At 34.5% G+C, this 25,796-nt stretch overlaps 1 protein-coding gene across 13 annotated transcripts in view; it reads left to right on the plus strand.

The window, feature by feature from the left end:
* CEP128 (centrosomal protein 128) overlaps positions 1–25,796 on the plus strand; it is a 418,511-nt gene that overhangs the window by 359,432 nt on the left and 33,283 nt on the right. For all 13 annotated transcript variants that reach the window (XM_079128040.1, XM_079128046.1, XM_079128049.1 and 10 more), the window contains one exon: positions 4,288–4,311. In XM_079128040.1, coding sequence (XP_078984166.1) covers positions 4,288–4,311 — 24 coding nt within the window. The remainder of the gene's footprint in view (positions 1–4,287; positions 4,312–25,796) is intronic.

Raw genomic sequence — 25,796 nt, forward strand, 5'->3', positions numbered from 1 at the left:
GTGGTGGCCTTTGGATGGAGCTGAGCACATTTTTTCCTCCACGAGACAGGCTTTGTGCTTTTAGGACAGTATGGGAAGAAATTATCATTGTGGGTTTTTGTTCTTAAAAATTTTAAGTCCATCAGTCCAAGAGAAGTTTCCAAAATTGTTGCATGCTTTTAGAGCTCCTTACTTGGAAAATATAGAGATTCTTGTTACATTTTAATGTTGTTGTGCTTTTTCATATGCTAATGATATATTGAGAGCATTTCTGGAAAATGCTGCATTATAGTGACATAACTAAGTCACTAAACCTGTTGAACTGTCCTCACCAGAGGCAGCAGAATTCTGGTTGTGTAGAGCCTATATGCTTCTAGTGTATCTCTTAGATGTGATGGCTGAATCAGTATGTCTAATTGATTGGCTTAACTGAATCAGTTAAACTGTTAATAATCAGGTATTCAGTTATCAATGATTCCTTTCATTCTCATTTCTTAACTTTATCTACTCATATTTGCCATTCTCCAGTGATGCCAGTAAATTGCCTTGGTTCATTCCTAAGTTCTAAAGTATGGCCCATTGTGGCCAAGTAGCAAATGAATATTTACAGCACAAGGCCTGTTAGTAACCTAATCCTAAAAAGTTAAAAATATTTTTTAATAATATATAGGCTATTATCTTCTCCCAAGATATAATTCTCCCTACTTGATCCGCCAAGCCCAGAATAAATTAAGATATGATGCCTAGCAGCATTATTTTCATGAGAACATATAATATTCACCTATTGATAAGAAAAACTATTAGCACTCTCCATTTAGCTCAGTGATTATGCAGTACGTACTTGTGCAAGTCCTTTAGAGTTGAAATTAAAATCACTCATTGTCTTTGTTGATATCTCTCAAACTTTAGCTTTCTTAAATTAAAGAATAGTGTAAAAGGAATCATGTAATATCTCACACACACACACACACACACACACACACACCTGGCAACAATGCAGGTTTTATCCCCCAAAACTTCTTTCTTCAAGATTTTGAAGGAAATCTCTCCTTCATTTTTTGTTTAACTCTCCACTTACTTCCACTTAGAGTTTCATATTTTAATACTACCCTGCCCTTTTATGGTCATAATTGTTTCTTTCCTTGTTACTGGTGTTATGTAGAAAACTTTTATATAACAGAAGTAAATAGAATGACTTAATAAATTAATTGATTTGTATAATATTCTTCACCTTATTTTAGATGATGTTATTAGGAGTAAAATGACTCGGTGGTCCATAGGCAGGCTTCAGAGAGTCTGCATCCTCCTTAAAAGTATATACAAAACTATGTGTTTGGTGTATAGTATACATTGGAGAGAAAATGATTTCATCAGACTATCAAAGCCCATGGCTACAAAAGGAAGAGCCACCAATTTCCGGAAGCCACCTGAGTTATCATGGGAAAGTCCTCATTGTTCCTGGAGGCCATCTTCCCTCTCTAAACCTCCCTCCTAACTCCCTTCCAGCATCCTAACAGTGCTTCTTTCCAGGATCCAGGCTTGGAAATATGTGGGTGTTGTGGGGTTGGAGGAAGGAGTGTTCAACCTGCAGGTGGAACTTAGAGATACAAATCTGTTGAAATGAAAATTAGAGATTAAAAAAGAAAAAGAAAAAAACTTACTACTGTTGTAGCCCTAAGTAGTGTAGTCCAGGTGAAGGAGGAAATGGTTTGTTGTATACCATATGTTCATCCTCAGAAATGTTGGCATTTCTTTCATGGATTGTATCAAAGCCAAAATATTGCCTTGTAACTTCCATTTTAATAACAATAACATGAAAATTAACATGCAAATATTTTTTTAAGGATGTATAGTAGCCCAATTCTTTTATATGTAGGTGCCTAATAACTAATCTTATTTGCCAAAAAATATGTGAGCTACAATGATTTGCTTTTTTCAAAACATATTTCTTAAATTTTGAAAATCACAATGTAAGTTTAAAAAGATTAGGAATAGTTTCCTTTTACTTGTAGCCTATAATTAAGACTTTAAAACTTTACAATTTAGATAAAAGCTCACTAATTGGCAGCAATGGCTGATATCTTATTAACTGTTGTTGATTAACAAATTGAATTTTTGAAATTTAGGTTAATGAACTGAATTTCCTGTGTCCCCAATTTCCTTGTTTTGTTTAACATTTTTATTTTTTATTGAACACTATCTCAGGACCACTTTGGAAGAAAACAGATAATAGACAAACAGGCATAAGTATATTGCATCCAAAATGTACTATTTATTGACATTTATATTTTAATACAATGCTGATGTTTTGACCATTTGGATCCAGGGTCTTTATAAGTACATATTTCTTTTAAAGTCATATAGCAATACCTAAGTGAAATGAAAACAATTGACATAAATTATAAGGATATTTGTTTCTCTTCACCAGATACTGAGATAAGAATGAAAATATTTAATTCAGTTGTCTTTTGACATGATGTGAAGTCACCTATTTCAAGTGAGCTCTCTGTGCACTTTTAAAATGTGCTAATCCTAAATAGAATCAACCCACAAACCCATAGTATGGTGAAAACTTCACACCCAAATAGGGTTGGTGAATAATTGAGCCCTCTAAGATGGTTCATATAAACTGCCCAAAGGCTGTTTTTGTCTCTATAAGATATCTAATGAGGTTCTATTCATTCTGCAAAGGATGATAAAGCATTGCAGAATGGTTTTGTCCCAGATGTGCTGTGAATAAGTCTGATAATCAAAACCCACTAGAGGCATCATATTTATTATAAAGCACTCAAATGTGGTAGTACTCAAGTTACAAATGAAGTAGTTATTTTATGGAAGTTATGGGGCAAGAATGGAATCCTCCCAAGTATGCCAACAAAATGCAATTGAACAGATTCTACTGGTGTAAGAAGTCTACTTTGGGCCACTTTTACATCATGTATGCATTTAACATGCTCATACTGCCAGATGTTTACCAAATAGAAATATTCCACTCAGTTTCCCAGTCTGAAGGTTGGAGGTCTGGTTGTGGAAGTCCTGAGGGGGGAACCCTCAGTTTTTGGTGAGGCTGAGAGAAGGCAGGTGTGGGCCTGATTCATTGTACTTCTGAGACTTGAGTCTGTGTGGGTCCCTGCACGTTCTCAAGAGGACTGAGCTGAGTCATTCTCTGCACCATTTTCTCCCTTTCACTTCTTAGGATAAATGATTAATTAATTTAATTCAACAAAAACAAATCCAGTTTCCACAGATTTCGTCAAATTGCTTAAATTGATAAAAAGAAAGACAAATGGGCCAGATGCTTGTAATCCCTGTGGCACTGAAGTCTGAGGCAGGAGGATCAGGAGTTCAGAGCCAGGCTCAGCAATTTAGTGAGGCCCTAAGCAACTCAGCAAGACCCTGTCTCTAAATAAAATACACACACACACAAAAAGCTGGGAATGTGGCTCAGTAGTTAAGAGCCCCTCAGTTCAATCCCCAGTACCAAAAAAAGAAAAAAGAAAATGACCAATGACCCTGATCCTCCTAGAAAAGATGATTTTTCATTTTCTTGAATTTTCCGACTGCTTTTTCTAAAATTCATATTTTTTATTTGATAAATACTTCCTGTTTATCATTTTCAGCTCTGGAAAGATTTGAGAATATAATCATTTTCTTTTTTTTCTTTTTTTTTTTTTTAATCATTTTCTTAATCATTTAGATTTCTTAGGCAATGTTGTCAGTGAACCCTTTTAAAACCAGTACCTCTGTAAACCTCCTAAGATACTATTGATAATGAAGGCCTATCTGGATTCAGGATTGGCCAAATGTGAATATCTTTCTCATTTATTTTTCTGCTTTGTTTTCAATAATGATTTACTTATTAAATTTAACTGATGAAGTTATTCTTTTAAATTTTCCCTGCCTAGTGAGAGCTGGTGTATATGCCAACTTCCTTTTTTATATCCCCGCTATCATGTAGTTGTGATTCATTTATTCAAATATACTAATATATACCTATTCTGAAATAGGTAATTTTAACAATGCAAAAGTGGTAAGAGCTGTTCATTTCAGTAACTTCACCTTAATTTATGATATTTACTATTAAATTAAACCCTGTAGTCCTAACATGAGGTAAAATGAGAAAAGGTATAGTGATTCTTCTGTGTCTATTTTTTTGTATTCCTTCTGATTTGGAGAGTTCATTTTTTTGCACTCTTAAAATAAATGATTGCTAATAGAGGGTAAATAGAAATTTTGCAAACTAAGTCAACTTGTAATGATTTTTTTATAGCTTTGGATTTATAATCATATGTTATGCTTTATTTGCAGGACCGTGTTAATGCATTAGAAACGGTAAGTTGGGGCATTTTCTTTCTTCTTGTATCAGAATTACTGCTGTCTCCCAATGTGGATTTCAGAGAACACCAAAGGAGGCAGTCCCAGAAACATTTCTAAAACTACATCTAAGATTCAAAGGGGGAAATGAGCTAAACTGTATCTAAAAGGTATGTGGAAATAGACTTTTTAAATGAAAAAAATGTGGGTATATTTAAGTGCTCACTGCTCGCTCAGGAATGATGTGGTAAGAAGTACTAATTTATGGAAAATGTATTGGGTTTAAATATAATCAATACCTTGTGTGTTTGCGTCTGTATTTCACAATCACTAGAAGGATTGTTTGATGAGAAACAGATCAGGATGCTATTTATACTTTGAAATTCAGGTTTTAAACATTCTCTTTTTTTCCATTATTTTCACCTGATCAGCCTTTTTCTGAATAATCTTACTTATAGGAATTTGGTATTGGAAATGATTTTTTTCAGTGCATAGGTGTAAAGACGACATGCTTACAATAATTATTAGAAAAATATTCTTAACTTCAAAACATTGTTTATCAATGAAGTAATAAAGTGTGGACTGCCTATCCAACATGCCACACTGTTATAACAGGTGTAATGTGATATTTAATGAAAACTAGTTGAAATATCTAATCATATGTACTTTAATAATAACAACCTACAGGCATATTTTAAAATAATAACAAAAGAGGGTGAACGAAGATCATAATAGTGATGTTAAACAAAAATTACAAGTTGTGAATTGATTGCATCCAGGTTTTCATGTTTTGTAAAATATGACTATTTCATTTTCCATAAACATTTTTACAGTAATAACCATGTGAATTGGAAGAACAATAAAATAAATGATGGAACTACCTTGTGAAATATTATACAGCCACAAAAAGTTGTATTTTCCAAAAAGTAAAGATTACCATGCTGTTATGTGGGAGAGAGCCACAAGGACATGTGAAGCAAGTGTGATGCAAGTACTGAACGTGCATATTGGTGCCTTAAAAGTCTTTAATAAAGTACAGGAACTATTGACTGCCTTGGGAGTAGTGTAGAGGTTTTTCACATATTTTTAATGAGTAGAAATTATTGTTTAAAGTAAAAATTCTTTAAACAATAAGGCTAATAAATGTTTATATTGTAAGTGCAAGGAATGAAAAGATGCTAATAAGGAATGTTTTAGTAAAAAGTGTAAGCAAGTGATTTTGATTGACACTTTCTAGACTCTAAAGTAAATAACTTCTCCCTTAGATTTATCTGAGCCATTTGGAAAGTACACTGAACTTCTCAGTTTCGTTATGATGATTTTGTAGGTGAATAAAATGATTATTGTATATTTTACTTACCCTTAGAATGACTTGACAACAGAATTTAGCTTGGGAGTTAAATGTTCTTTTGGAAAAAAAATCAGAATTTTTGAGTTTGAGGACCTGGATTCAGGGTTCAAAAATACCTTTTTTACAACATTCATTTTGTATATCTTCCTTGATTCCTACGTCTGTAAAAATGGTTTAAAATTATTTTATCATGTAAGAATTAAGAGAAAAAATAATTGAAAATACTTAGGACCAACAAAAATTAGGTTACCATTATTATATTATTGGTCATTACTTATTATTTAATCATTCGAATTATACCAGTGTGATATCTGAAACTAAAAATTGTATGAACAACAAAAACCTCATAACTTTTATTTATATTTGTTAGTCTTTTTTACTTATCTACTCTCTTCACTAACAAAATATTATGCATAAAATCTTAAATGCCTTATTCTAAGAGTTCCCCTAGGAGTAAAAGTAAAAATTAAAAATCATCACAAGAAAAATAAAATGGATTAAGTGAACTAGGTTTTTTACAGTAGTCGTTTTCTCAAGGTAGTTTTAATTTGAAATAATTATCATAAGTAAAGCCATAAAATTAGAATGCTCAGTAATAATGTTAATGCTCAAATATTATGAAGTCCTTTGGCTTCATATGGTATTACAAGAAGCAGAATTTAATTCACTTGGTAGGCTGTTCAAATGGTAAAGATATTTTATAGTTCATAAAATCAACTATGTTGAAAGTGATTTCATTTCTTGTTCTCTCATAACTCAGTGTATAAACCATAGTGAAGCACTGGCCCTCCACATTTGGTTGAGCTGGTATTAAGACCACATAACATGCTGCACCTATACAAGTTGGTCAAAGTTTGAAATTTCTTCATCCCCTTAGAAGTATTTATAATAGATTGATATTAAAGGTTCTGGTAGTTATACCTGCAAAAGGATGTTCTTTTCATTATAACAAAAACTCAATCTGGCTTGCCACCAATTATTTCTTTGTATAGATCACAATCATGTACATTTTTTTCCTTCAGTAGCAGCTAAGCTATTTAGATTGGAAATTACTTTTTATTTGCAAATAAATCCTCAGGCTCTTTCAAAAAATCCTGATGTAAGTGGACATTCAGTAAGCATTTGTAGAATGGAGAAATGTTGAACTCAATGTACTTAGCAATATGGGTATAAATTGTATTAGTCCAGTAGTTGTGGGAAAAAATTCCCCAGAAGTATATCAATGTATTCTTCATCTTCTGTCTTTTTGGTTAGTACTATACACTATTTGGAATTTCACAGGAGCTATAACCACTTTCACTAAAGTTTAACGTGAATTTTCCTGCAGCCAAAATATAGCAGGTCCCTCCCCCAAATAAAGCTAAACTGATTACCTGGAGGAAAATCCTGATTGAGAGCACTTACATGGAAATAAATCGTTATATAAGATAAAAAGTGCTCTATATAAAGCTAATGCATGAAACAGGTAATACATGTTGCAAAGCTATTGTGAAGAAAATAGAAAGGAAATTAAAACATTGTGATCCAAGTTCATAATGAAATTCATAGATTCTTTAGTGTGAAGCCATGATCATTATTCTTGTTTAATTATAAAATGAACTGATAAATAGTATATTTAACTTACTGAGTAATGAAATGAGCAGAATGTTACAAGTAACTTTAAGGGACATTAAGAGAACCACACTTACAGGCACTGAAGTGCTAAAATGAATGTAAAGAGAGGTAAGGTTCTTTTTTCTTCCATGGTGGAAAAGGGAAATCATTCAAAACTCACCCGACAAGATTTATTGTCTATGAACAAAATTATTTGCATTTCCATCAGTTATCTACAAGTCAGAGTTATACATAACTCAAAGACAGGTACAGAGATCTCATAGACTCAGAAAACCAAGAAGGATGTACTACCCAGAAACTTGTTTTCTGTCGAAGATGCCTAGTAAATTTCCGTTATTTCAAAGCCTTTGAGATTTTCCCAACTATGGATTCATAGGACAGTTTGTGAGAGCAATAGGAGGCATTCTGAGGTTTGAAATACAAACCAAGGTGTTTAGACTTCATCTTTTATGGAAAGGAAATGGATTCCTCTGCAGGGTTAGTTTCTATTGGTCAGAAATGGCTCCTGAAACATTGCTGGGACAGCTTCTGGCTGCCTTTTGGAAAGAGTGCTGTGGTCACTTTGCAGTCTCTGTCATCTGCATTGCAGTGTTTGGAGGTGAAATGTGGTAGCACAGCCACTGAGCCACTAGAGAGCCATGGATGGTTTTTATTCAGGGACTGTGGTATGGTAAATGTGATGTAAAGAGACAAATGTACTAGCAGCGTGCAGGACAATGGAATGGTGAAAGAATACGTGTGCAAATGGGAAAGGAGAGCCTAGGTGGAAATCCGACTTTACACATGTGCTTGGAAAATTAGGGAGAGGTGCACTCTGGTACCAGAAAAAAAGGGACAAAGGTAGATGTCATTATTTAGAGGAAGGAACTAGTAAATGGGCAGTCCAGAGAGAAAAAGAAATGTAGACACTCTAGTATGAAGTGAAAGTGGATGCAAAGCAATTGAAGTTGAAGGTATAAATTCAGTTTTTCATATCTCTTCTCAAATCTCACTTTATTCATTTTCATTAATATGATAATTATTTTCTATACTTTTGTATGAAAGTTAGGCATGACAGTAACCCTGAAATAGAGAAACCCTAAAGTAATATGAAAAATAGTTTCTTTTATGATCAACCCAAACATAAGTGAGCCATGGCAAGTATCAAGTACATCCATGTCAGAGAACCAGGCTCTTTTTGTTCTCCTCTTGAGTCAATGCCTGCTACCTCTGGCCTTATATTTGCAATATTAACGATACAAAAGAATGAAAGGGAGCACACCTAATTTCTCTTTAGTGGAAGCCAAAGTTACGTAGGGATTTCTGTTCCTATTCGTGGGCCATAATTTTGTGACATACTCATATCCAGCTCTAAGATTCAAAAAGATAACCAAATGAACCCTCGGCATTTGGAAATTTCAAAGTGAACATTCAAACAACCCACAAGTCAAAACAAAATATTAATAAATTATACTGATAATTATAAAGCATGTAGAACCAAATGATAAAAGTGTGTGTGTGTGTGTGTGTGTGTGTGTGTGTGTGTGTGTGTGTGTGTGTGTAAACAAAGTAAACCTGATTGGGCAACCAACTTGATTCAGTCAGCTAACTGTCTCAAAAACACCCCACTCCTTGGTTTATAAACCCAGAGGACTTAAAATCAGCATACTGCAGTAACAAGCCACATCAGTATTTCTAGCAGCTCAGTTCACAATAGCTAGATTGTGGAACCAACCTAGATGCCCTTCAACAGATGAATGGATAAAGAAACTCTGGCATATATACACAATGCAATATTATTCAGCCATAAAGAAGAATAATATGGCATTTGCAAATAAATGGGTGGAATTGGAGAATATCATGCTAAGTGAAATAAGTCAAGCCCCCAAAACCAAAGGCCAAATGTTTTTCTTGATAAGTGGAGAATGATATATAATGGGGGTGAGGGTGTGGGGAGTGAGAGTAGAATGGAGGAACTTTGGATTGTGTAAAAGGAAATGAGAGGGAGGGGGGTATGAAAGATGGTGGAATGAGACAGACATCATTGCCCTAAGTGTATGTATGATTGCACAAATGGTAGGAGTCTACATCGTGTACAACCATGGAAACGAAATGATGTAGCCCATTTGTGTATGGTGAATCAAGGTGCAGTCTGTAAAAATTTAAAAAATAAAGAATTAAAAAATAAAAAAGAAGATCATTGTCCATTAGAAATGAAAAAAGAAGATATAACCACAGATACTGGATGTTTAGCCACATAGAAGAGTATTATAAATGATTTTCCAAATTGGAAAATCAGGAGAAATAATCAAATTCTTAGCAACACATAATTTGCTCAGGACTAAGAAGCAGCATGGATAGTGCCATGAGTGAATGTTTTTAAATGATGTTTAATCAACAATTTTTAATCATTTAGAATTTTCTTCAAAAAGAGCCACCCAGCCTAAATAATTTTATGGATTAGTTTTTACCAAGTTTTTAAGGAACAGATAATTTCAGGGATTAAAAAATCTTGTTCAGAGACTAAAAAAAAGGGAACTTGCCTAATTCACATTATGAGTTGGCATGAACTTCATTGCAAAATAGATATAGAAGATATAAATAAAGGAAATTAGTATCTGCTTAGTCATTAACGTGGATGCAAGAATATTGTACACAAAATATTAGAAAGACAAACTGCATTAACAAGTTGTATCTTATATATTATATATTATTTATATTATATTATATATTATATATTATTTATATTATGTATATTTTTTATATTTTATATATATCTACATCTATATATGTACACATATGTAGATAATTCGTTATGAAAAAATTCAATTTATTCCCAGAATTCAGGTGGTTGGTTTAATATTAGAAAATTAGTGAATGTAATTCAACATACTAACAGATTAAGGAGATGTAAAATTTGATAACATCATCTCAAAGGTGAATAAGAAGCATTTGTCATTGTCATCAACAACGTTTCAGCAAACTAAGTATGGAAGGAAACTTGCAAAATCTGATAAAAGCCATGTGGAAACAAACTATGGCAAAACCGTAACCTTAGCATTGAAATTTTGAAAAATCTCCTTTAAGGCCAGGAATAAACAAAGGATGCACCATTCCACAAAATTTATTAGATATTGTGTAGGTGATCCTAGCCAAGGCAGCAGAATTATCATTATTTGAAAGTGCTATTTTTGTTTATGCTAAAAGCCCAAGAAATAGATAATTATGAAAATACAGTCTTTAGCAAGTTTCTCTGATAGAATCCAATATATGAAAGGCAATTTTACTTCTAACTCCAGCAGTAATCACTGAGAAAATTTAATTAAAGGTATACTAATACAATGTAACAAAAAAGAAAAAAAAGTACATTGGGAAATAATCTATCCCCTAGACCCAAATATAAATCCTTCATAGAGAAAATGCTCTGGAATGCTAGAATAGCCAAGAAATTTCTGAAGAACAAGTTAGGGGAATTTGTAGGGTTTTTAGATTTCTTTTTTTCTTTTTCTTTTTTTTTTTTTTTCTTTTGGTAATATATATCAAAACTTATCACAATTTTTTTGGAAATTTTGATAGTATAGAACTTGCACAAGATTATGTAGAGATCAATGTATTCAAATAGAGAACTCAGAAACAGAACTGTGTCTGTATGGACACTAAACATCTGGCACAACTGATGTCACATGTTAGGAAAGTAAGGATAGACTTTTCAATAGATGGTATAATAAATTAGCTTGAATTCCTGACTCACATGGTATTCAAAATTCCATGGACAGCTAAATGGGAATGGCAATACCATAAAATGTTTAGAACAAAAAATAGTTGAATATTTTTATAACCTTGTAACTTAGGAGGATTTGAAGGGAAAAAAAGAAAAAAAAACAAAGTCAAAGAAGATATTGAAAATATAGATCATATATATGAATGACTGATGTAACTACATTAGAATCATGAACTTCTGAAAATTAAACCAAATACAACATAAAAAGAAAAGCCACACTTAGAATTCATTTGTAGCAGAGATAACAGACTCCCAACAAGTATCCAAATCCTGTTTTCTAGGAAACAATTCGAAAAGCTAAATAACCCAAATTTTAAAGAAAAAAAAAGGTAAAACATGAACAAACATTTCAGTGGCAGAAGAAATGTGAGAAGATATTCATCTTCATTAGGCATCAGGGAAATGCTGATAAAACCCCATTATGCTCTCTGTGTTCCTATATCTGTGCTATATTCCACCAGAAACCAAATTAAAGGAAACATGTTAACAGCATATTTTTAAAAATATAATGACAATATAATTAGTGCTATCCCCAGTCAATGTTCAAAGACAATAGATGAGGTAAGTATGATCTTTGAATGGGGGTAGCATGTTCACTAAGTATGCAGAACTCTTCCCACAACCATGGGGCACAAGTTATTTAAAGAGAATTAGTTTTTATTTTTTATATTTTTCCATATTTTTATTGGTACATTATAGTTATACATAGTTGTGAGATTTGTTGTTACATATTCATACAAGCTCACAATGTAAAAATGTAATTTGGCCAGCCAGTATCATTTCCTAGTATTTCTCCTTTCCGTCCCTGCTCATCCTTCCCCTGGTCCCTTTCCACAAAATACATCCCCTTGACTGAAAATTGGTTTTTATGTCCTCAGCTTTAATGTGTGCTTTCTTCTGCCATCACTGTGCTTGAAGAGGCCATCTTACCTATCACAGGGCCTCTTCTCAATTTGTTTTTTTTTTTAAGAAGGGCTGCCTCTCACTGACCCAGAGCTCTCAGAAAGCAAATTCTCCCAGGCATTTCGAGTGTTAAACAGAGTGTAATTTAAGATTTTGGTTTCTGCCACACTTCTTTAATCAAGACACTGAGGTAAGACTTTTCTTAGTCACACAGATATTTTTGTTGAAAACCAAGAGTCGTGTTAGCTATATGGAGTATTGGGATGGAGAGTGCAGGGTTATACATATATTGATTGGATAGAAGAGGTGACTCTAGTTTTATTTAACAACCTCACCTCTTTCTCTACCCTCCTGTAACCAAAGAATGAATGCCTCCAGAAATCAGAGATAAGAGAGTGTTGGTAAAAAATAATTGAAGACAGTAGTGTTACTGTATCTGGGTGACAACTAGCTGGTCTCCATGCCTTATCTCTTTATCTGTTTTAAAATTATAATTCTGAAATGTGACAATTGTCACAGGGACACATATTTCTTTGAAATGAAAAATAAAGGCAGACTTTCCTCTGCCAGAAAATAAGTCTGATTTGGCTGATGGGTATGACAATGAGAAATGGCTTTGACAATCTTAGGCTTAAGGTTTTTGTGGAAATATATTTTATGCTTAGGTAAAATGTATGCTTCAAAATATTATATTTATTAAATGGTATTAAAGTTTGCAAAATTTTTTATTTTTCTCAATATTTTCGGCATATGTTGAGTTAAACAAAATGCTTTAATGAAAGAAGAGTTACCACCATTTAATAATTCTTGGTAAGTAAAGCCTTTTTGGTGTAGAAAAGAACAGAAATCAAATGGTTTTTAATAACTGCATTATAGACCTTTGGTAAGTCAAGTGGTTTCCAAATCCTTGTTTTCAATAAAGTCAAAAGAGGATTTAATCAAGTTGATAAATCATTCAAATTGATTTTTGATGACAGATCACTATGTAATATTAGCCATTAAAGCAGGAAGACATTCAAGAAATTGAGTAACATTATTATAAGAAATTGGTTTCATTTTTGTGTACTTTTTCATTTGAACAAGATTTCTTAGTGATGCAATCAATGGGAACAGAAAATAAGACTAGAAATGAAATGGAACCTTGCCTTATTCAAACAAAAATTAGCATTTACCCATAGATACATGAGCCTAGCTAATTGAGTTCAGGAAAAGGGGAAACTATATTCACCCCATTAAGAAACATACTTTTGTAAGGTTTGGGGTTTTTTATATTTCACATCTAATAATATTTCTCAAAATTCATAACATACCTAATATTAATTGCAGTGATAATTCAGTTCAAAAAATTTATAGCACACAATTTGATCATTGTGATCATAGGAAGTTTTTAAAATCAATTTTTATCTCTACATATGTATATAGACATTTTTGTTATTCAGAAAGATGAAGCATATAATAGAGTAGCCAATAAAAAGACATATAAATAAATTTATCTTAGGACAAAAATCTGTAAGGGAAAATAGATTGGAAATAAATTAAAAGAGATAAGAACATGGTAGATTATCTGACTTTTACCATCAATGGAAAGCAAATATGAAATTGTGGCGCTACCACATGGTTAGCACCTAATCGGCTTCTTATATGTAAAGCAATCTAATCTCCCTTATTTTCAGTTTACTTATGGAACTAACATACTTTATAGGATAATTTCTAACCTAAGGCTATATGCAGAAAATATACACATCCTGCCTACATTGTTTAGAAATATTACAAACCACTGGAAATGTGTTTTATTTTCTAAACAACCGTAGTCAGTATATCCCTGAATGAGGCATTTGACTAACACTATTAGTAATAGATTTGAACTCTACACACTCTTCGATCTTTAGTCTTACATCCAGAATTACATGAGTTTGCTCATGTTTCTGTGGAAATTACAAGGCAACACTGTACACACTTATTTTCACCCATCTGTGTTAGACAGTTGCTGTTGGGGTTTTGACTTTTAATTTTCTTGCCTTCCCACCCTGGATCTGGTACTAATTTTGCTTCATCCCATTGAATGTGCACACAGCTCTGCAGTCACAGAAGTTGTTGAGGAAGAGCTATCTTTCTTTGCTAGCTCACTGAATTGTGTTCTTGAACACTTAGGTATGTGTGGACCCAAAGGAGTTAATGTTCTTACCAAAGTGCCCCTGTTTTGCCCAGGAAACACTGACTGGAGTATGTAAATCTGGCCAAATAACTGTTAATTATTTGCAATGCCTTTCCTAAGTATTTGTAAAAATCTTGAAGCTAAGTAAAACTTGCCTTTATCTCCTTACAAAGCCTGAACTTGCTGTTTCAAAACCAAAGATCAGGCTAGATTCATTTTTGGTTTTGCCAAGGCTATGAGCTTCTCATTGAAGTTGCCTGAAAGGTTCAATTCAATTGGCTTTGCACCAAATAAAACTCAGTGTGCTCTGTACAGTTTTGACCCAGAATCAGGTGAATCTCAGCAGTTTTGGCTGAGCCACATTGTAAAATTTTGGATTTGTTCGGGCTTGACACTTCCTGGGAACCCATTCAAACTGAAACCGGAAAAAGGTTTTGCACAAACCCTGTCCTAGCCCGCTCTGCCAAGTTTCCCACTGCTCCAATGTTGGTCTACCTTCTGTATATTCGCATCGAGGGCAAACGGAAATATCCTCATGAATCTCTCATGAGGGATCTTGGGTGAAACAATCTAGACATTCTCCTTTCTCCATCTTTTACCAAAATAAAGAGCCTGTACTCTGTTAGTCAGTATTAAAATATGTATCTTTTCCAATAATGGGGTCATCTTCAAAGGGTTAAGCCTCTAAAACATGTCTGCTTATGGTCAAATGAAGAAAATACTGCTAAAAGAAGTGAGCTGTTTATGCAGACTTGCAACCTTGTCGCAAGAGGTGATGACCAACTTAAAAATGTAAGACTTCATTCAATGTGCAAAAATTGTTTCTTTCAGCCCTGTCAAATGTCTCATGAAAGTGGTGACATAAGGAAGGTATCATTGAGAAATTATGTAATGAATGCAACGTCACCAGCAGATGAATTGAGTATTATTGAATTACTGAGTTTTTGAAGGTCAGACTGGCAACTTGATATTGATAAGTAGTCATACTGCCTGTCTAACTGCCTCACTTAATAATATATTTTATAGTCCTATTCTAAACACTATCAATAACAGTACATTCTTAAGCCAGAAAGCTCTTGCTTTATATTGTAGAGATAATATGAATGTATGTTATAAAACAAAAACGGAAGAACCTTTCTGAAATATATATAAGAAATTCCTTCTCTTTTAAAAAGCATATCTAGGTGAACTCTCAGAGTAATAGCATTTTGAGATGTTTTAATATACTAACTTAACTATGAGACAGTATTGGTAGTGCACTTTTAATATATGGTCAGTGGGAAAAGTATATATTATTTAAGATTATTGAGGTAGTCTTTAAATGAAAAACTGATTTGAGGAATTTTCATTTTGTGTGTCTATTTTTAACTACACATAATTTTCACTATGTATAGGTATGTATTTCAGCTGTTAAATAATATTTCCCTACTTTTATATGATGGAGAGGGATATGTTTAAAAAATAATGTCTGATTAACCCTCAGCAAATCTAGGTTTTGATCACATGTCCATTATAGTCAAGCTTATGACCTTAGGCAAGTTATTCATGCACACTCCACTCCATATTTCTTACTTTTTTAAATGATTGAGCTGGGCTAGGTAAGACTGTGAAAACTCCTTGCCCTCGTACACTTTAGTTTAATCTGGGAGGAACTGAAGGTGTGATCCTCACAAAATTTCCATCCAGCTTGTAGTCACTATCAAACAATGAACCCTGATTTAATCATAAAATATTGTGTAACAGATATTCAGTGAGCCCCTGTCATGTCTTAACACTGTCCTACAGTGTACAGCTGACGAGGTCCCTGGGGCCATGGATTGCACATTTTAGTTAATGTTAGAACTGGAAGGAATCTTAGAGATCCTTGCCAAAACCTCTCACCCTATACATGAGAAGTCTGGAGCCCAGAGAAGCTTATGAATTTTTAAGTGTAGCATAACTAGGGCTAGAATTCAAGTGTCTCCATCAGTGACACAGTGTTCTTTCCATCCCACACCCTCTGCTTGTGACTAGTGAGGGTAAATAAAGACATGAGTAAGGAGCACTTCACAAGTATCTAGTGAATGGCACAAAGTGAAGAGGAAGAAAATTAGCAAATGGATCCCATATTTACCTTGAGCAGGGCAGAAAATTGACTCAAATAGAAAACTGACATTCTTGGACCATATTTATAATATGCTCTATAAACTTATATTGTTAAATGAAGCTTCATAGAACAACTTTGATCTAGTTTTCTTCCTTTTGAATGTCGAAGAAAAAGAGTTGGCATGCCCCTTGGTTGCTCTACTAGTTCTGTCTTGAGCTTGCTTAGTTGTATTAAACACCACAGTTGATCTTTTTTATTTTAAGTATCTGCATAATGGTTCTAATGCCACTTACATAAGTTTATAAAGTTTGTTTAGGGCTTTTAATAAACTTTGATCTCAGATGAAAGGCTGGAGAGAGTATAAACTGTCACTGTTAGCTCTATTAATATAAATACTCAGATGTTTTCATGTTAATTATTTAACATTAGTAAATTATTTCAACCTATCATTGCCCCCAACTGCATTATATTTGAACATCAAACAGTAAAAGTCCAAACCATCAAAATAGCCTTTCCCTCATTAATCTCTTTAGGTTCTCCTCTCAGCTATTTTGCATAGTTGGTCTAACATAAATGCTTTTCTGTAGCCTTTTCAATGTTTTCTTCAACCAGAAGAAAATGTTTTCTCACCTCTGCCTGTGTCCCCTGCAAAGGCTAATGGGACACCTCCTTGACTTGGTTGTTTCATCGCCATCAAACATCAAGTATGTGGTCTGAAGTGTGTTCAACATAGGTAGACTCACTGACCTAGAATTTGCTGATGGACTTCTTTCTGTTTTCTCTTCAAAGAACTTCCTATTTTCATCTTTATCCCTATCAATTTCCAACTCAGACCTCGTTTTGCTCTTTAATACCTTAGCATTAGTTTTTCCCTTAAAGAAGAGTGCATTTGTTCCAGAAGTGCAGGAGATCTGTGAGAGGGTAAGGCAAAGGCCAAGTGATCTCCAGCTGTCTTAGAGAAGGATTAGAATTTGGTGGATGGCAGTTAGAAGACCTGGGTGTGAATTCTGGCTCTTTCCTTGGGCACCTAATTAACCTCTCTGAACCTAATTTCCATTATCTATGAAACAGACCTAATATTTGTCCTGTCTGTCTCCCATTCTGGAAAGATTAAGTGAGATAATGGATGGGAAAGCCCTTGTCTGATTTTTGGTATCCCTCCCATATGTACTTATGACTTTCACCAATAAGAGCAGTACAGACTAGGAAGGTTGGCTTTTTAATCAGGACGTTTCTACTCCTAGTTTGCCACATTGGTTAATTGTCTTGGCAGTCTGAATTTTACTTCCAGTGCTCAGTTGTTTCAAATTTAGGCTCTAATAATTTAGATTTAGAGTTCTATAATAATCTCAAGATTTTTAGTTCTACACATTCCCAGTCTCAGATTTGGTTGACCTGGGGTGGTACCCAGTATTTTTTAAAGCACCAGCAGTGCCTGTAATGCATGGCCATGGCTTATAATCACTGATTCACACAACCTTCTGTGTGTCCTTTAAGAATGCACTGCAGAGTTAATCCGACGAACTGTCACTACTCTGCATTTGTCTTGGACTCAGTCTTCATTTATGCTGGCTAAATTTCACGTCCTGTCTACCAAGACCATCATGTCTTATCTCCTCAGTATTTCTTCTTCTTAGGCTACCAAAACAGTGGTTGTAAAATTCCTTCTCAAACATTACTTTCCTTAATTTTCCAAGTCCTAGAGAGCTTAACTTTAGCCTCTTATTAAAATTTAAATTTGTCAGACCTGACTTCAAGGGCCATTTTGCTCAGTCATGAATTCACCAAAGGAGCAGTTCTCTGGTTTTAACAAATAAGCCAGTTTCCAAAAGCAGTCTCTTTAGAAACTGTATGAACTGTTAAAAAACAAAACAGGAAAGTAAGTAAATGAACCAGTATAATGGGCAAATTGTCTGTTCAGCTGATTGTTTCGGCATGTTGACTGAGATTACATAAACTGCCTCCGTAGTCCTCTTTTCTTATTTCTCCTCTTCCTGCTCTTACGTGAATTCCCTGTGGCAGCACACACATTGCCTTTTATTTACATCTCCGTTCAACCTGCGACAGCCAACCACTCCATGCAAGAAACTGAGTATGCTTCCTGGTTCCACATTAGGGTCTCAGCCCTGCAAAGTAGCTTGGAACCCAGGCTTCATGAAGTCCTGACCCATAGCAGTGATTGAGGTTTACAAGGCAAAGAAGCTTGTGACTGCAAGGATGAAAAAAGATTCTGGGAGTGATAATAAAAGGATGAGGGCTTTTAAGAGTAGTTCAGTCCTCTGTATGTCACCAGGGTCATTTGGACCAAATTTTGACTTTTTAAAAAATTTCATAAGTATTGATTTTTTTTTTTTTTCTATTCAAGATCTTCCTGAAAGCCGATTTCCTTCTTTGTAAAAGAGAGTAGAATTCATTGTCTTACAGAAATGTGTTAGATTTTGGTGATTTTATTGTCTTAACATTTTTCTATTTCATTATCTATGAAATTATTTTATTGTTACTTATCAATTGTTCCTATATTAGAAAAGAATAAAAGTGTGAAAATGAGAGATTAATGGAATCTCATGAAAAGTTAATGGAGTGAACTAAATCATCACTGTTACATAGTATTTCTGCTTTATTATCATTTTGCCCAATGTATGTCATGAACAGGAAGTCTCATGACTTTGCTCTACTTGAAAACCAGCAACTTAGCCTGTCACACTTCCGTGGATCATGGCGAAAGGCAGAAGACAAGGGCACAGCAGCCAGCATGACCTTCACCTTCCCACTGGTTGCCTTCCACTCCAAGTCCTGCAAGAATCATAGGAGGTGGCTCAGGGAAACAAGAATGAAGTACTCTGAATTTGGTCTAACTAGTACTTCTCAGGAAAACGTAGGAAGCGTGAGTCCTCAAAGAAAAAATGGAATACTGCTCTCATTTAATTTGATCTTAGCGTTGCAACTTCTTTCATTTATGGTGAATTCCAGAATTCCTCACGTATCCATATTCCCTGGGAAGCGTAGGAGACCATTCTTAAATATAAATTATCTGATCTTTTACATCAGCTATTTTTTAAAATGTTATTGCAATATATATAGTTACTAGATGACTGAGAAACAATTGTAGCACCATATTCAATAAATATTGAATAAAACAAAGGTTAGGTTAAGTTTAGATGAGGTCATGGGGATGGAATCCAATGATGGGTTTGAATTTCAGTTCCATACAAGGAGGGAAAGATACTAGAGAGGTGATTTCTTTCCCACACCTCTGTGAGGATACTTCAAGGAGTTGGCTGTCTACAAGTCAGAAAGCAGGCCCTCACCATACATGGAATCTGCTGGAACCTTGATCTTAGACCTCACAGTTCCACATATGTGAGAAATAAATATTTGTTGTCACTCATTCTGTAATATCTTTGTTATAGCAGTGCTTTGTTATAGAATTCTTATGCTTAAGAGTTCTTTAGTAAGAAAAAACAACTAATGAGAAATTATGATGTACCCTACACACATATATTTATTTATCTGTTCATTTTTATTTCCCTGAAAGTTCATTTTCATTCAAGAACCCAAAGAATATCCTTAAACTAAATCTGGTTCACTAAACAGAATGACATCTGGTGTACTGATGTTATAGATTTGATATGCACATAGTAGGTGCTTAAGAAGTGCTTGTTGAGTAAAGGAAAAATGATGTCCTATCCAGTGTCTATGTGAGGAGTTTCTGTGAAATCCTTGGTAGTTTCCAGAGCACTGCATATTTTCTAGAGTTTTCATAGCATACTTTAAATGTTTAGAGTCATGTGGTTTTGGCTACTTTAGTTTTAATGCATCTAGTAAAGGCTGCAGAACTTGTTCAGTTTAGTTGAATATGTTAAAATACAGTGGGGGTAGGGGGTGTCTAAGTTCAATATTTCAAATTGTTTTGGCAAGACAAGCTCCTTTGCATGCCAACCACCAGGCCACAAAGCTTCATTGTTGTCCAGCTGAATGAATGCATGCTTTCATTTGGAGGGAGGAAAATACTTTCTAGCAATTGAAGTTCCAGGAAAACAATTGGTTGCAGCAAATGTCAGATGAATTTGCCCACCAAATAACACTGTCAGCTGTATTATGCCCGCTAATCCAATAGCAAACCTTCTTGCTGTTTTCATAATCCATCTTTCTTAGTGATTGGTTGAAAATTCAGTACCTGACTCTACAGAACCCTGTCTGTTCAGCTTTCAGGACCCAGTTTAACAGAGCATCTCAAACATACTAATAGTTCACTTTCATTGTAATCATTGAGATGAGAAGTCTGCCAAAATATATTGCTTTAATAACAAATTATTGGTACTTTGAACCGAGTATGGACTGGTAGTAAGGATTCCTTAAATGACAGTTCAGTTGAATTTGTGATCATTTTTAATCTATATCTGATAGTCTCTGCTTCTGTCTGCCTTGGCAGCTGTCATCAGGAAGACTGCTTTGTACAAAATACAAAAAAAAAAAAAAATGTTTTCTAAGTATTCAAAGAAGGATTAATTATAAAAGCAAACTTTAAAAAAACATAGGCAGAGTTGATCTGTTATTTTTTTAATTAAGTCTCAAAGTCACAATGATAAGAATAAAATACCTTGCCTGATTTCTATTTAGATCTGATCTGCCTGTCACCAGAAACTCATCCATATAGGGGGATTAACTGTTCACATGCTCTTTCAACATCCAAGTTCAGTGTGTGGAGTAATGGAAAATGATTAATTTGTTTTGTCATTCTCTTTGAGAACACAGAACACCTCTTAAAAAGAAAATGACCCTTTATTTTGAAAACAGAGATTAATTACCCTCACCTCATGAAGGTTCTTTTAAGTAAATTAGCCTGGACCTTACCTCAGCCAGAACAATTATCTTTCTTTATCAATGTTCTGCATCAGAACCCTCTGCTCCATGTTAAATATGGACAAGACAAATGCGATTCCTACTTTAGCATGTCTGTGGCCCTGGGGACAAGGACGTTCCAGTTTTCAGGAAAGTGATGAGCATTTCTCAGTATCTGGCCTGTACTGGGTGTCACACAGCATGACTAACCTGAACTCACCCACAGGAAGTAGGTTGTGCTTCAGGTCATGCACTTCCTGCACCACCTCATTAGGTCCACAAAAGACTTTCTTCCCATCTTCTCTTTAGCGCAGTCTAGGCTGTTTAATTCAACTATACTGTCCCTTCATTTTTCTTTCAGCTCTTTTTCGATTTTTTTTTTTAAATCTATTTAGAAATATTTTGTCCCTTAAAAAGTTTTAGCATTCTATATTTCAAAAATTAATTTGGCTGTATTTTTACACCAATATTTCTAAGTTCTAAATGTATCTTTATCTTTGTGATGAGGTTTTTTTCCCCACAAAACTGAAATTTATGTGTATAATATACAGCACTAAAAATATAGAGGAATGTATAATCCTGCCTTTAAGGAATTTGCAGTCTACTGGAAACAAGTAAACACAGTTATGAAATTATTTCATATGTGATGGGGGATATACCTGTGCATAGGAACCACTGAAACAGACACCTAATTCAGAGTTTTGGGGAAAAGTTCACAGAATAATAACTAGTATTATTGTAATAATAGCTAGTATTTATTGCCTGCTTGCTACTGCCAGGCTCTGCTCTAAGTATTTTGTAGTGTTAATGCATTTGATCCTTACACATCTCTGTACAATAGGTATTATTATCATTTCTATTTATAAATGAGGAAATGGCCCCAGTGCAGAAGAATCATTGGGAACTTCTGTAAGGACACATAGCCAGTAAGTGACTAAGCCAGTATTTAAACTCGCGCTGACCAGCTCAGGAGCCCATGCTTTTAAATGCCATGTTAGAGGAGGTAGCAGCCAAGCCAAATTTTGCTGTAGGAGAATCAGAAGCTAATTTAAGCTGTGTGTAGAGAACATTCCAGACCATGGACCTTCTTTATGTCCAAAGTCATGACAAAACCTTTCAGAAGAGAAGCAAAAGTATGGAATAACATTTTTGGCAATAGAACCAGAAGCTAATTGGCAGTATTTAGATAAGGGGGAAATTGTGAAATCATTTTTTCGTTGTTGTTGCTAGGCCAGTTAAAAAGTGGAAAAAGTGAAAAGCAAGTCCTTTGCCTGCTTTTGGAAGCATCTTTTCTAAAAATATAAAATGACAAATATTTGGAGTTGGTAATTTGATGGGGCAAACACCCAAGAAGACAAAAATGTCTTTCTTCCTGTTTTTCTTACATAGTCATTAGTTTTGCTTTCTACCATAGAAGAGTGAAGATTTTTCCACCCCACAGGTGTTCTTGGGTAAATAACTCATAGAATCCCATATTCAAATTTCTCCTTATTTTTCTTTTTATTTATAATATTTTCTTTTTCACACTTTTTCCAACCTTTTAAGCTTAAAAAAATCAGTCTCAATTTACCATTGGAAGAAGTTAAAGCTACAGTGGATTAAGACTAGTGTCAAAGGGTTATTAGACATGTTCAGATCCTAATTTCCCATTTTCCAGATTTAGAGACTTAGGCCAGTGGGTTAAATAATTTGCCCAAGTTCATACAATTGTTTATGTCAAAACTGAGATATAACTTTGTATCTTCTGGTTTCTAATAACTATTGTTTTCTACTTTATCTCACTGTCTGCCCTTAAACAGAAGGCTACCTACCACAAATAAATACTTAGAGCATAATGTGGACATTTAGGATATTTCAGAAGCTCATGGTCAGAAGACATGTCCTTGGGGTGTGAGAATATTTGGAGTAAATCAGGAACATTTGGTATGGTGCCCTGGGCCTTCTAGAGATTCATCTTGTTCTCCTAATAAATGTTTCACAGAGCTATACCCCTGTGACCTCCTGAGATGAGACTCAGAATTTTGGCTGTTGTTTTATAAGTCCCTAGCCTGGGAATGAGCTGTCCATCTTGTCTTCCCTCGGTCCTTCTGAAGTCCATAAAAGGGCAAAGGTTGGTGTGTAGGCTGTCCAAGTCCCTGTGTTCAATCCCCAGCATGAGAGAAAGGAAGGACAGAAGGAAACTCAGAAGGAAACATGTAATAAAAAAAAAAAAAAAAAAAAATTCCAAACTCTTCAAATTCTTCTCATGACTTGAGGTAAAGGACTAGCAGTCTGTTCTCAAAACAATATCCCAAATGTTCCTTTTAAGAGTAAATGAGAACATGTCACTCCTCTGTTCGAAATCCTTGGAAAACCTTCCAGTTAACTTGGATTAAATACAAAAACTCGATTGTGGTCTGAAAGGTTTTCTAAGATGTTTCTCTAGGCCCCTTTTGCCTCACCTTGTGGTGCACTCCCTGAGCTCCCTCATGCCAGCCACAGCAGGTTCTGGGCCATTCATTCCTGCAGTGTTCCATGTCTGGCTCTCTCCTTAGGGCCTTTGCCTTTAGTTTTGCTGTTGTTACTGCTTTCTTTTTTCTTTTTTCTTTTTTTTTTGTCCTAAATGCATCCCCCCAGGGATTCTGATAGCTCAGTTCCTCACTTTATTCTTCTTGTAAACAAACCATCTCATCAAAGAGACTATCAGGGACCACAGTTATATCTAAAATAACAATCCTAACACTCCCCACTTTCCTCTGCTTTATTATTCTTCAGAGCATTTATGATAATCTCTTATCTTAGCCAATAAAATGTAAGCTCCATGAGATTTTTTTCTTATTTATTCACCTTCAGAACAATGTCCAGTCTATCATAGGTATTCAGTAGTATATATTTACAAATGAAATAAATAGAACAATCTTTGCTTCATTGAATGATATTTATTCATTTAAGAAGCATTTATTGAATATCTGTTCTGTAGCACACACAGGGTGGAGTTCTTGGGAAATATTCCTTATGCTTCTAAGCCAGCATTGAGACAAACATTAAACAAATGTTGCACATATATATTAGTCCTCTGACAAGTGATACCACAATGAGCTTCTGAGGCAGTGGAGAAATCCTTCAGTAGAATCAATGAAGGCAGGGGAGCCTTCCCTGAAAAAGGGATTGACTTATGATATGAAAGATAACTAAAGTTAACCAGTTCCCTCAGGAGCTGTGCATTTCATATATATAAATGTTACATTTTTAAAAATGAGGTACTAGCATTAGTGATATGCAAACCATCGAAAGTATGAGTTGGACTAAAGGTTGAACAGAGAGGGATAAATGGACTGATAAGTGATAAAGTAAATATAACATTATGAGTAGTATTGATGTGGCAGATATATGAGTGATGTCTGTAAATTTCCTTCAGATTTCCTGTGTGCTTGAAAATGCTTATATTGTTGGGAGGCAGGGAAAGTGTTAAGTAGATAAGGAGACTGGAGAGGACCTTTTCCACTGAGGGCACAGCATGTACAAAAGTAATTTATATGTCATTACACTTCTTTTATGCTTTTTATTGTGAAATGCGTTTCTAAATATTGGATATAGTTTTAATTAAGTTTACCTGGTTTTGCTTTGTATTCTTTTGACTGGTTTTTATTAGCTATAATTTTAGATAGTCACTGAGCTCTTCTTTTCTATTTGATAGTTACTAGAGTTGATAGTACTTCCAAAATTCAGCAGTTTTTCAAACACCTGCTATTTGGAAAGTATTTGACAATATTCATTGCATTTTCAAATTCACTTTCTTACTTGATAATCACAGTTGCCCTGTGGATGTAGACCATCACTTTTTATCCTCATTTTGCAAATAAAAACCTGAAGCTTAAAAGGACAGAGCAAAGTGATATTCCCCTAACCAAAAAATACAGTAAGTAACATTACTGGAACTTGAATATACACATATTGCAGGTGCTGATTTCCAGTCACCTCACCAATGTTCCTCATCAGCCAACTGGAAACTCGTGTCTAAGACCTGTACATTCAGAAGCATAAATTTCTTTACCTGCCACCTTAGCAGAAACTCTAACCTCATTCTTGTCCAAGAAGCCCTTCATACTGTTCACTTATCATGAATACACAAAATTGTTTATCTTGTGATCTGATTTTCTGCAAATGTTCTTTAATTTCTTTCCCTTGTGAGTACATTTTAGTTCCAGTTTTAAGAAATAAAATGATTTCTGGTAAACATATTATAGCCCTCAAGGCCCTTGTAAAACAGTTGTGAGCACCTAGTATTTTGTTCAGCACACAGAGAACACTAACCAAGTCTTCCTTTGTTCTTTATGTTAGTTTTTCTTCATATGAGGGAATTAAAGAACAATATTTAAGGAGACAATCTCAAGAATCTCAAGGGAAGAGACAGGTTTCTGTATTTCCTGGGTCTTCTTTCCCCTTCAACTTGCTCTTGGTGTCTTACTTGGGGTGGGGGGGATTCAAATCAGTTATTTGGAGAGAATATTACATCTTTTTAAGATAATAGTAAGGTATCAGATTGAGCATAATTTGTAATTTGATCATGTTTAGAAATAAGAAAACAATAATCTTGGATGGCAGATTCCATGTTTTAGATAGTTATCTTTCAAAATTTTTGTTGTGAGTGAGAGTTGAAACATACCTGGAAAGCCTGCTGTACCCATATTTCCCAAGGAAGAGGTGCTCCTTCATTTTAAGTTTTAAAACTTTTTGAAGGAGACCTGCCACTTTGGCCTGGGATATTGTTATATGAAGATAACCATAATTTGTTATTGGCAATAATTCTTTG

Source organism: Sciurus vulgaris (assembly GCF_902686455.1).
Source record: "Sciurus vulgaris genome assembly, chromosome: 2".
In the NCBI taxonomy this organism is placed as follows: domain Eukaryota; kingdom Metazoa; phylum Chordata; class Mammalia; order Rodentia; family Sciuridae; genus Sciurus; species Sciurus vulgaris.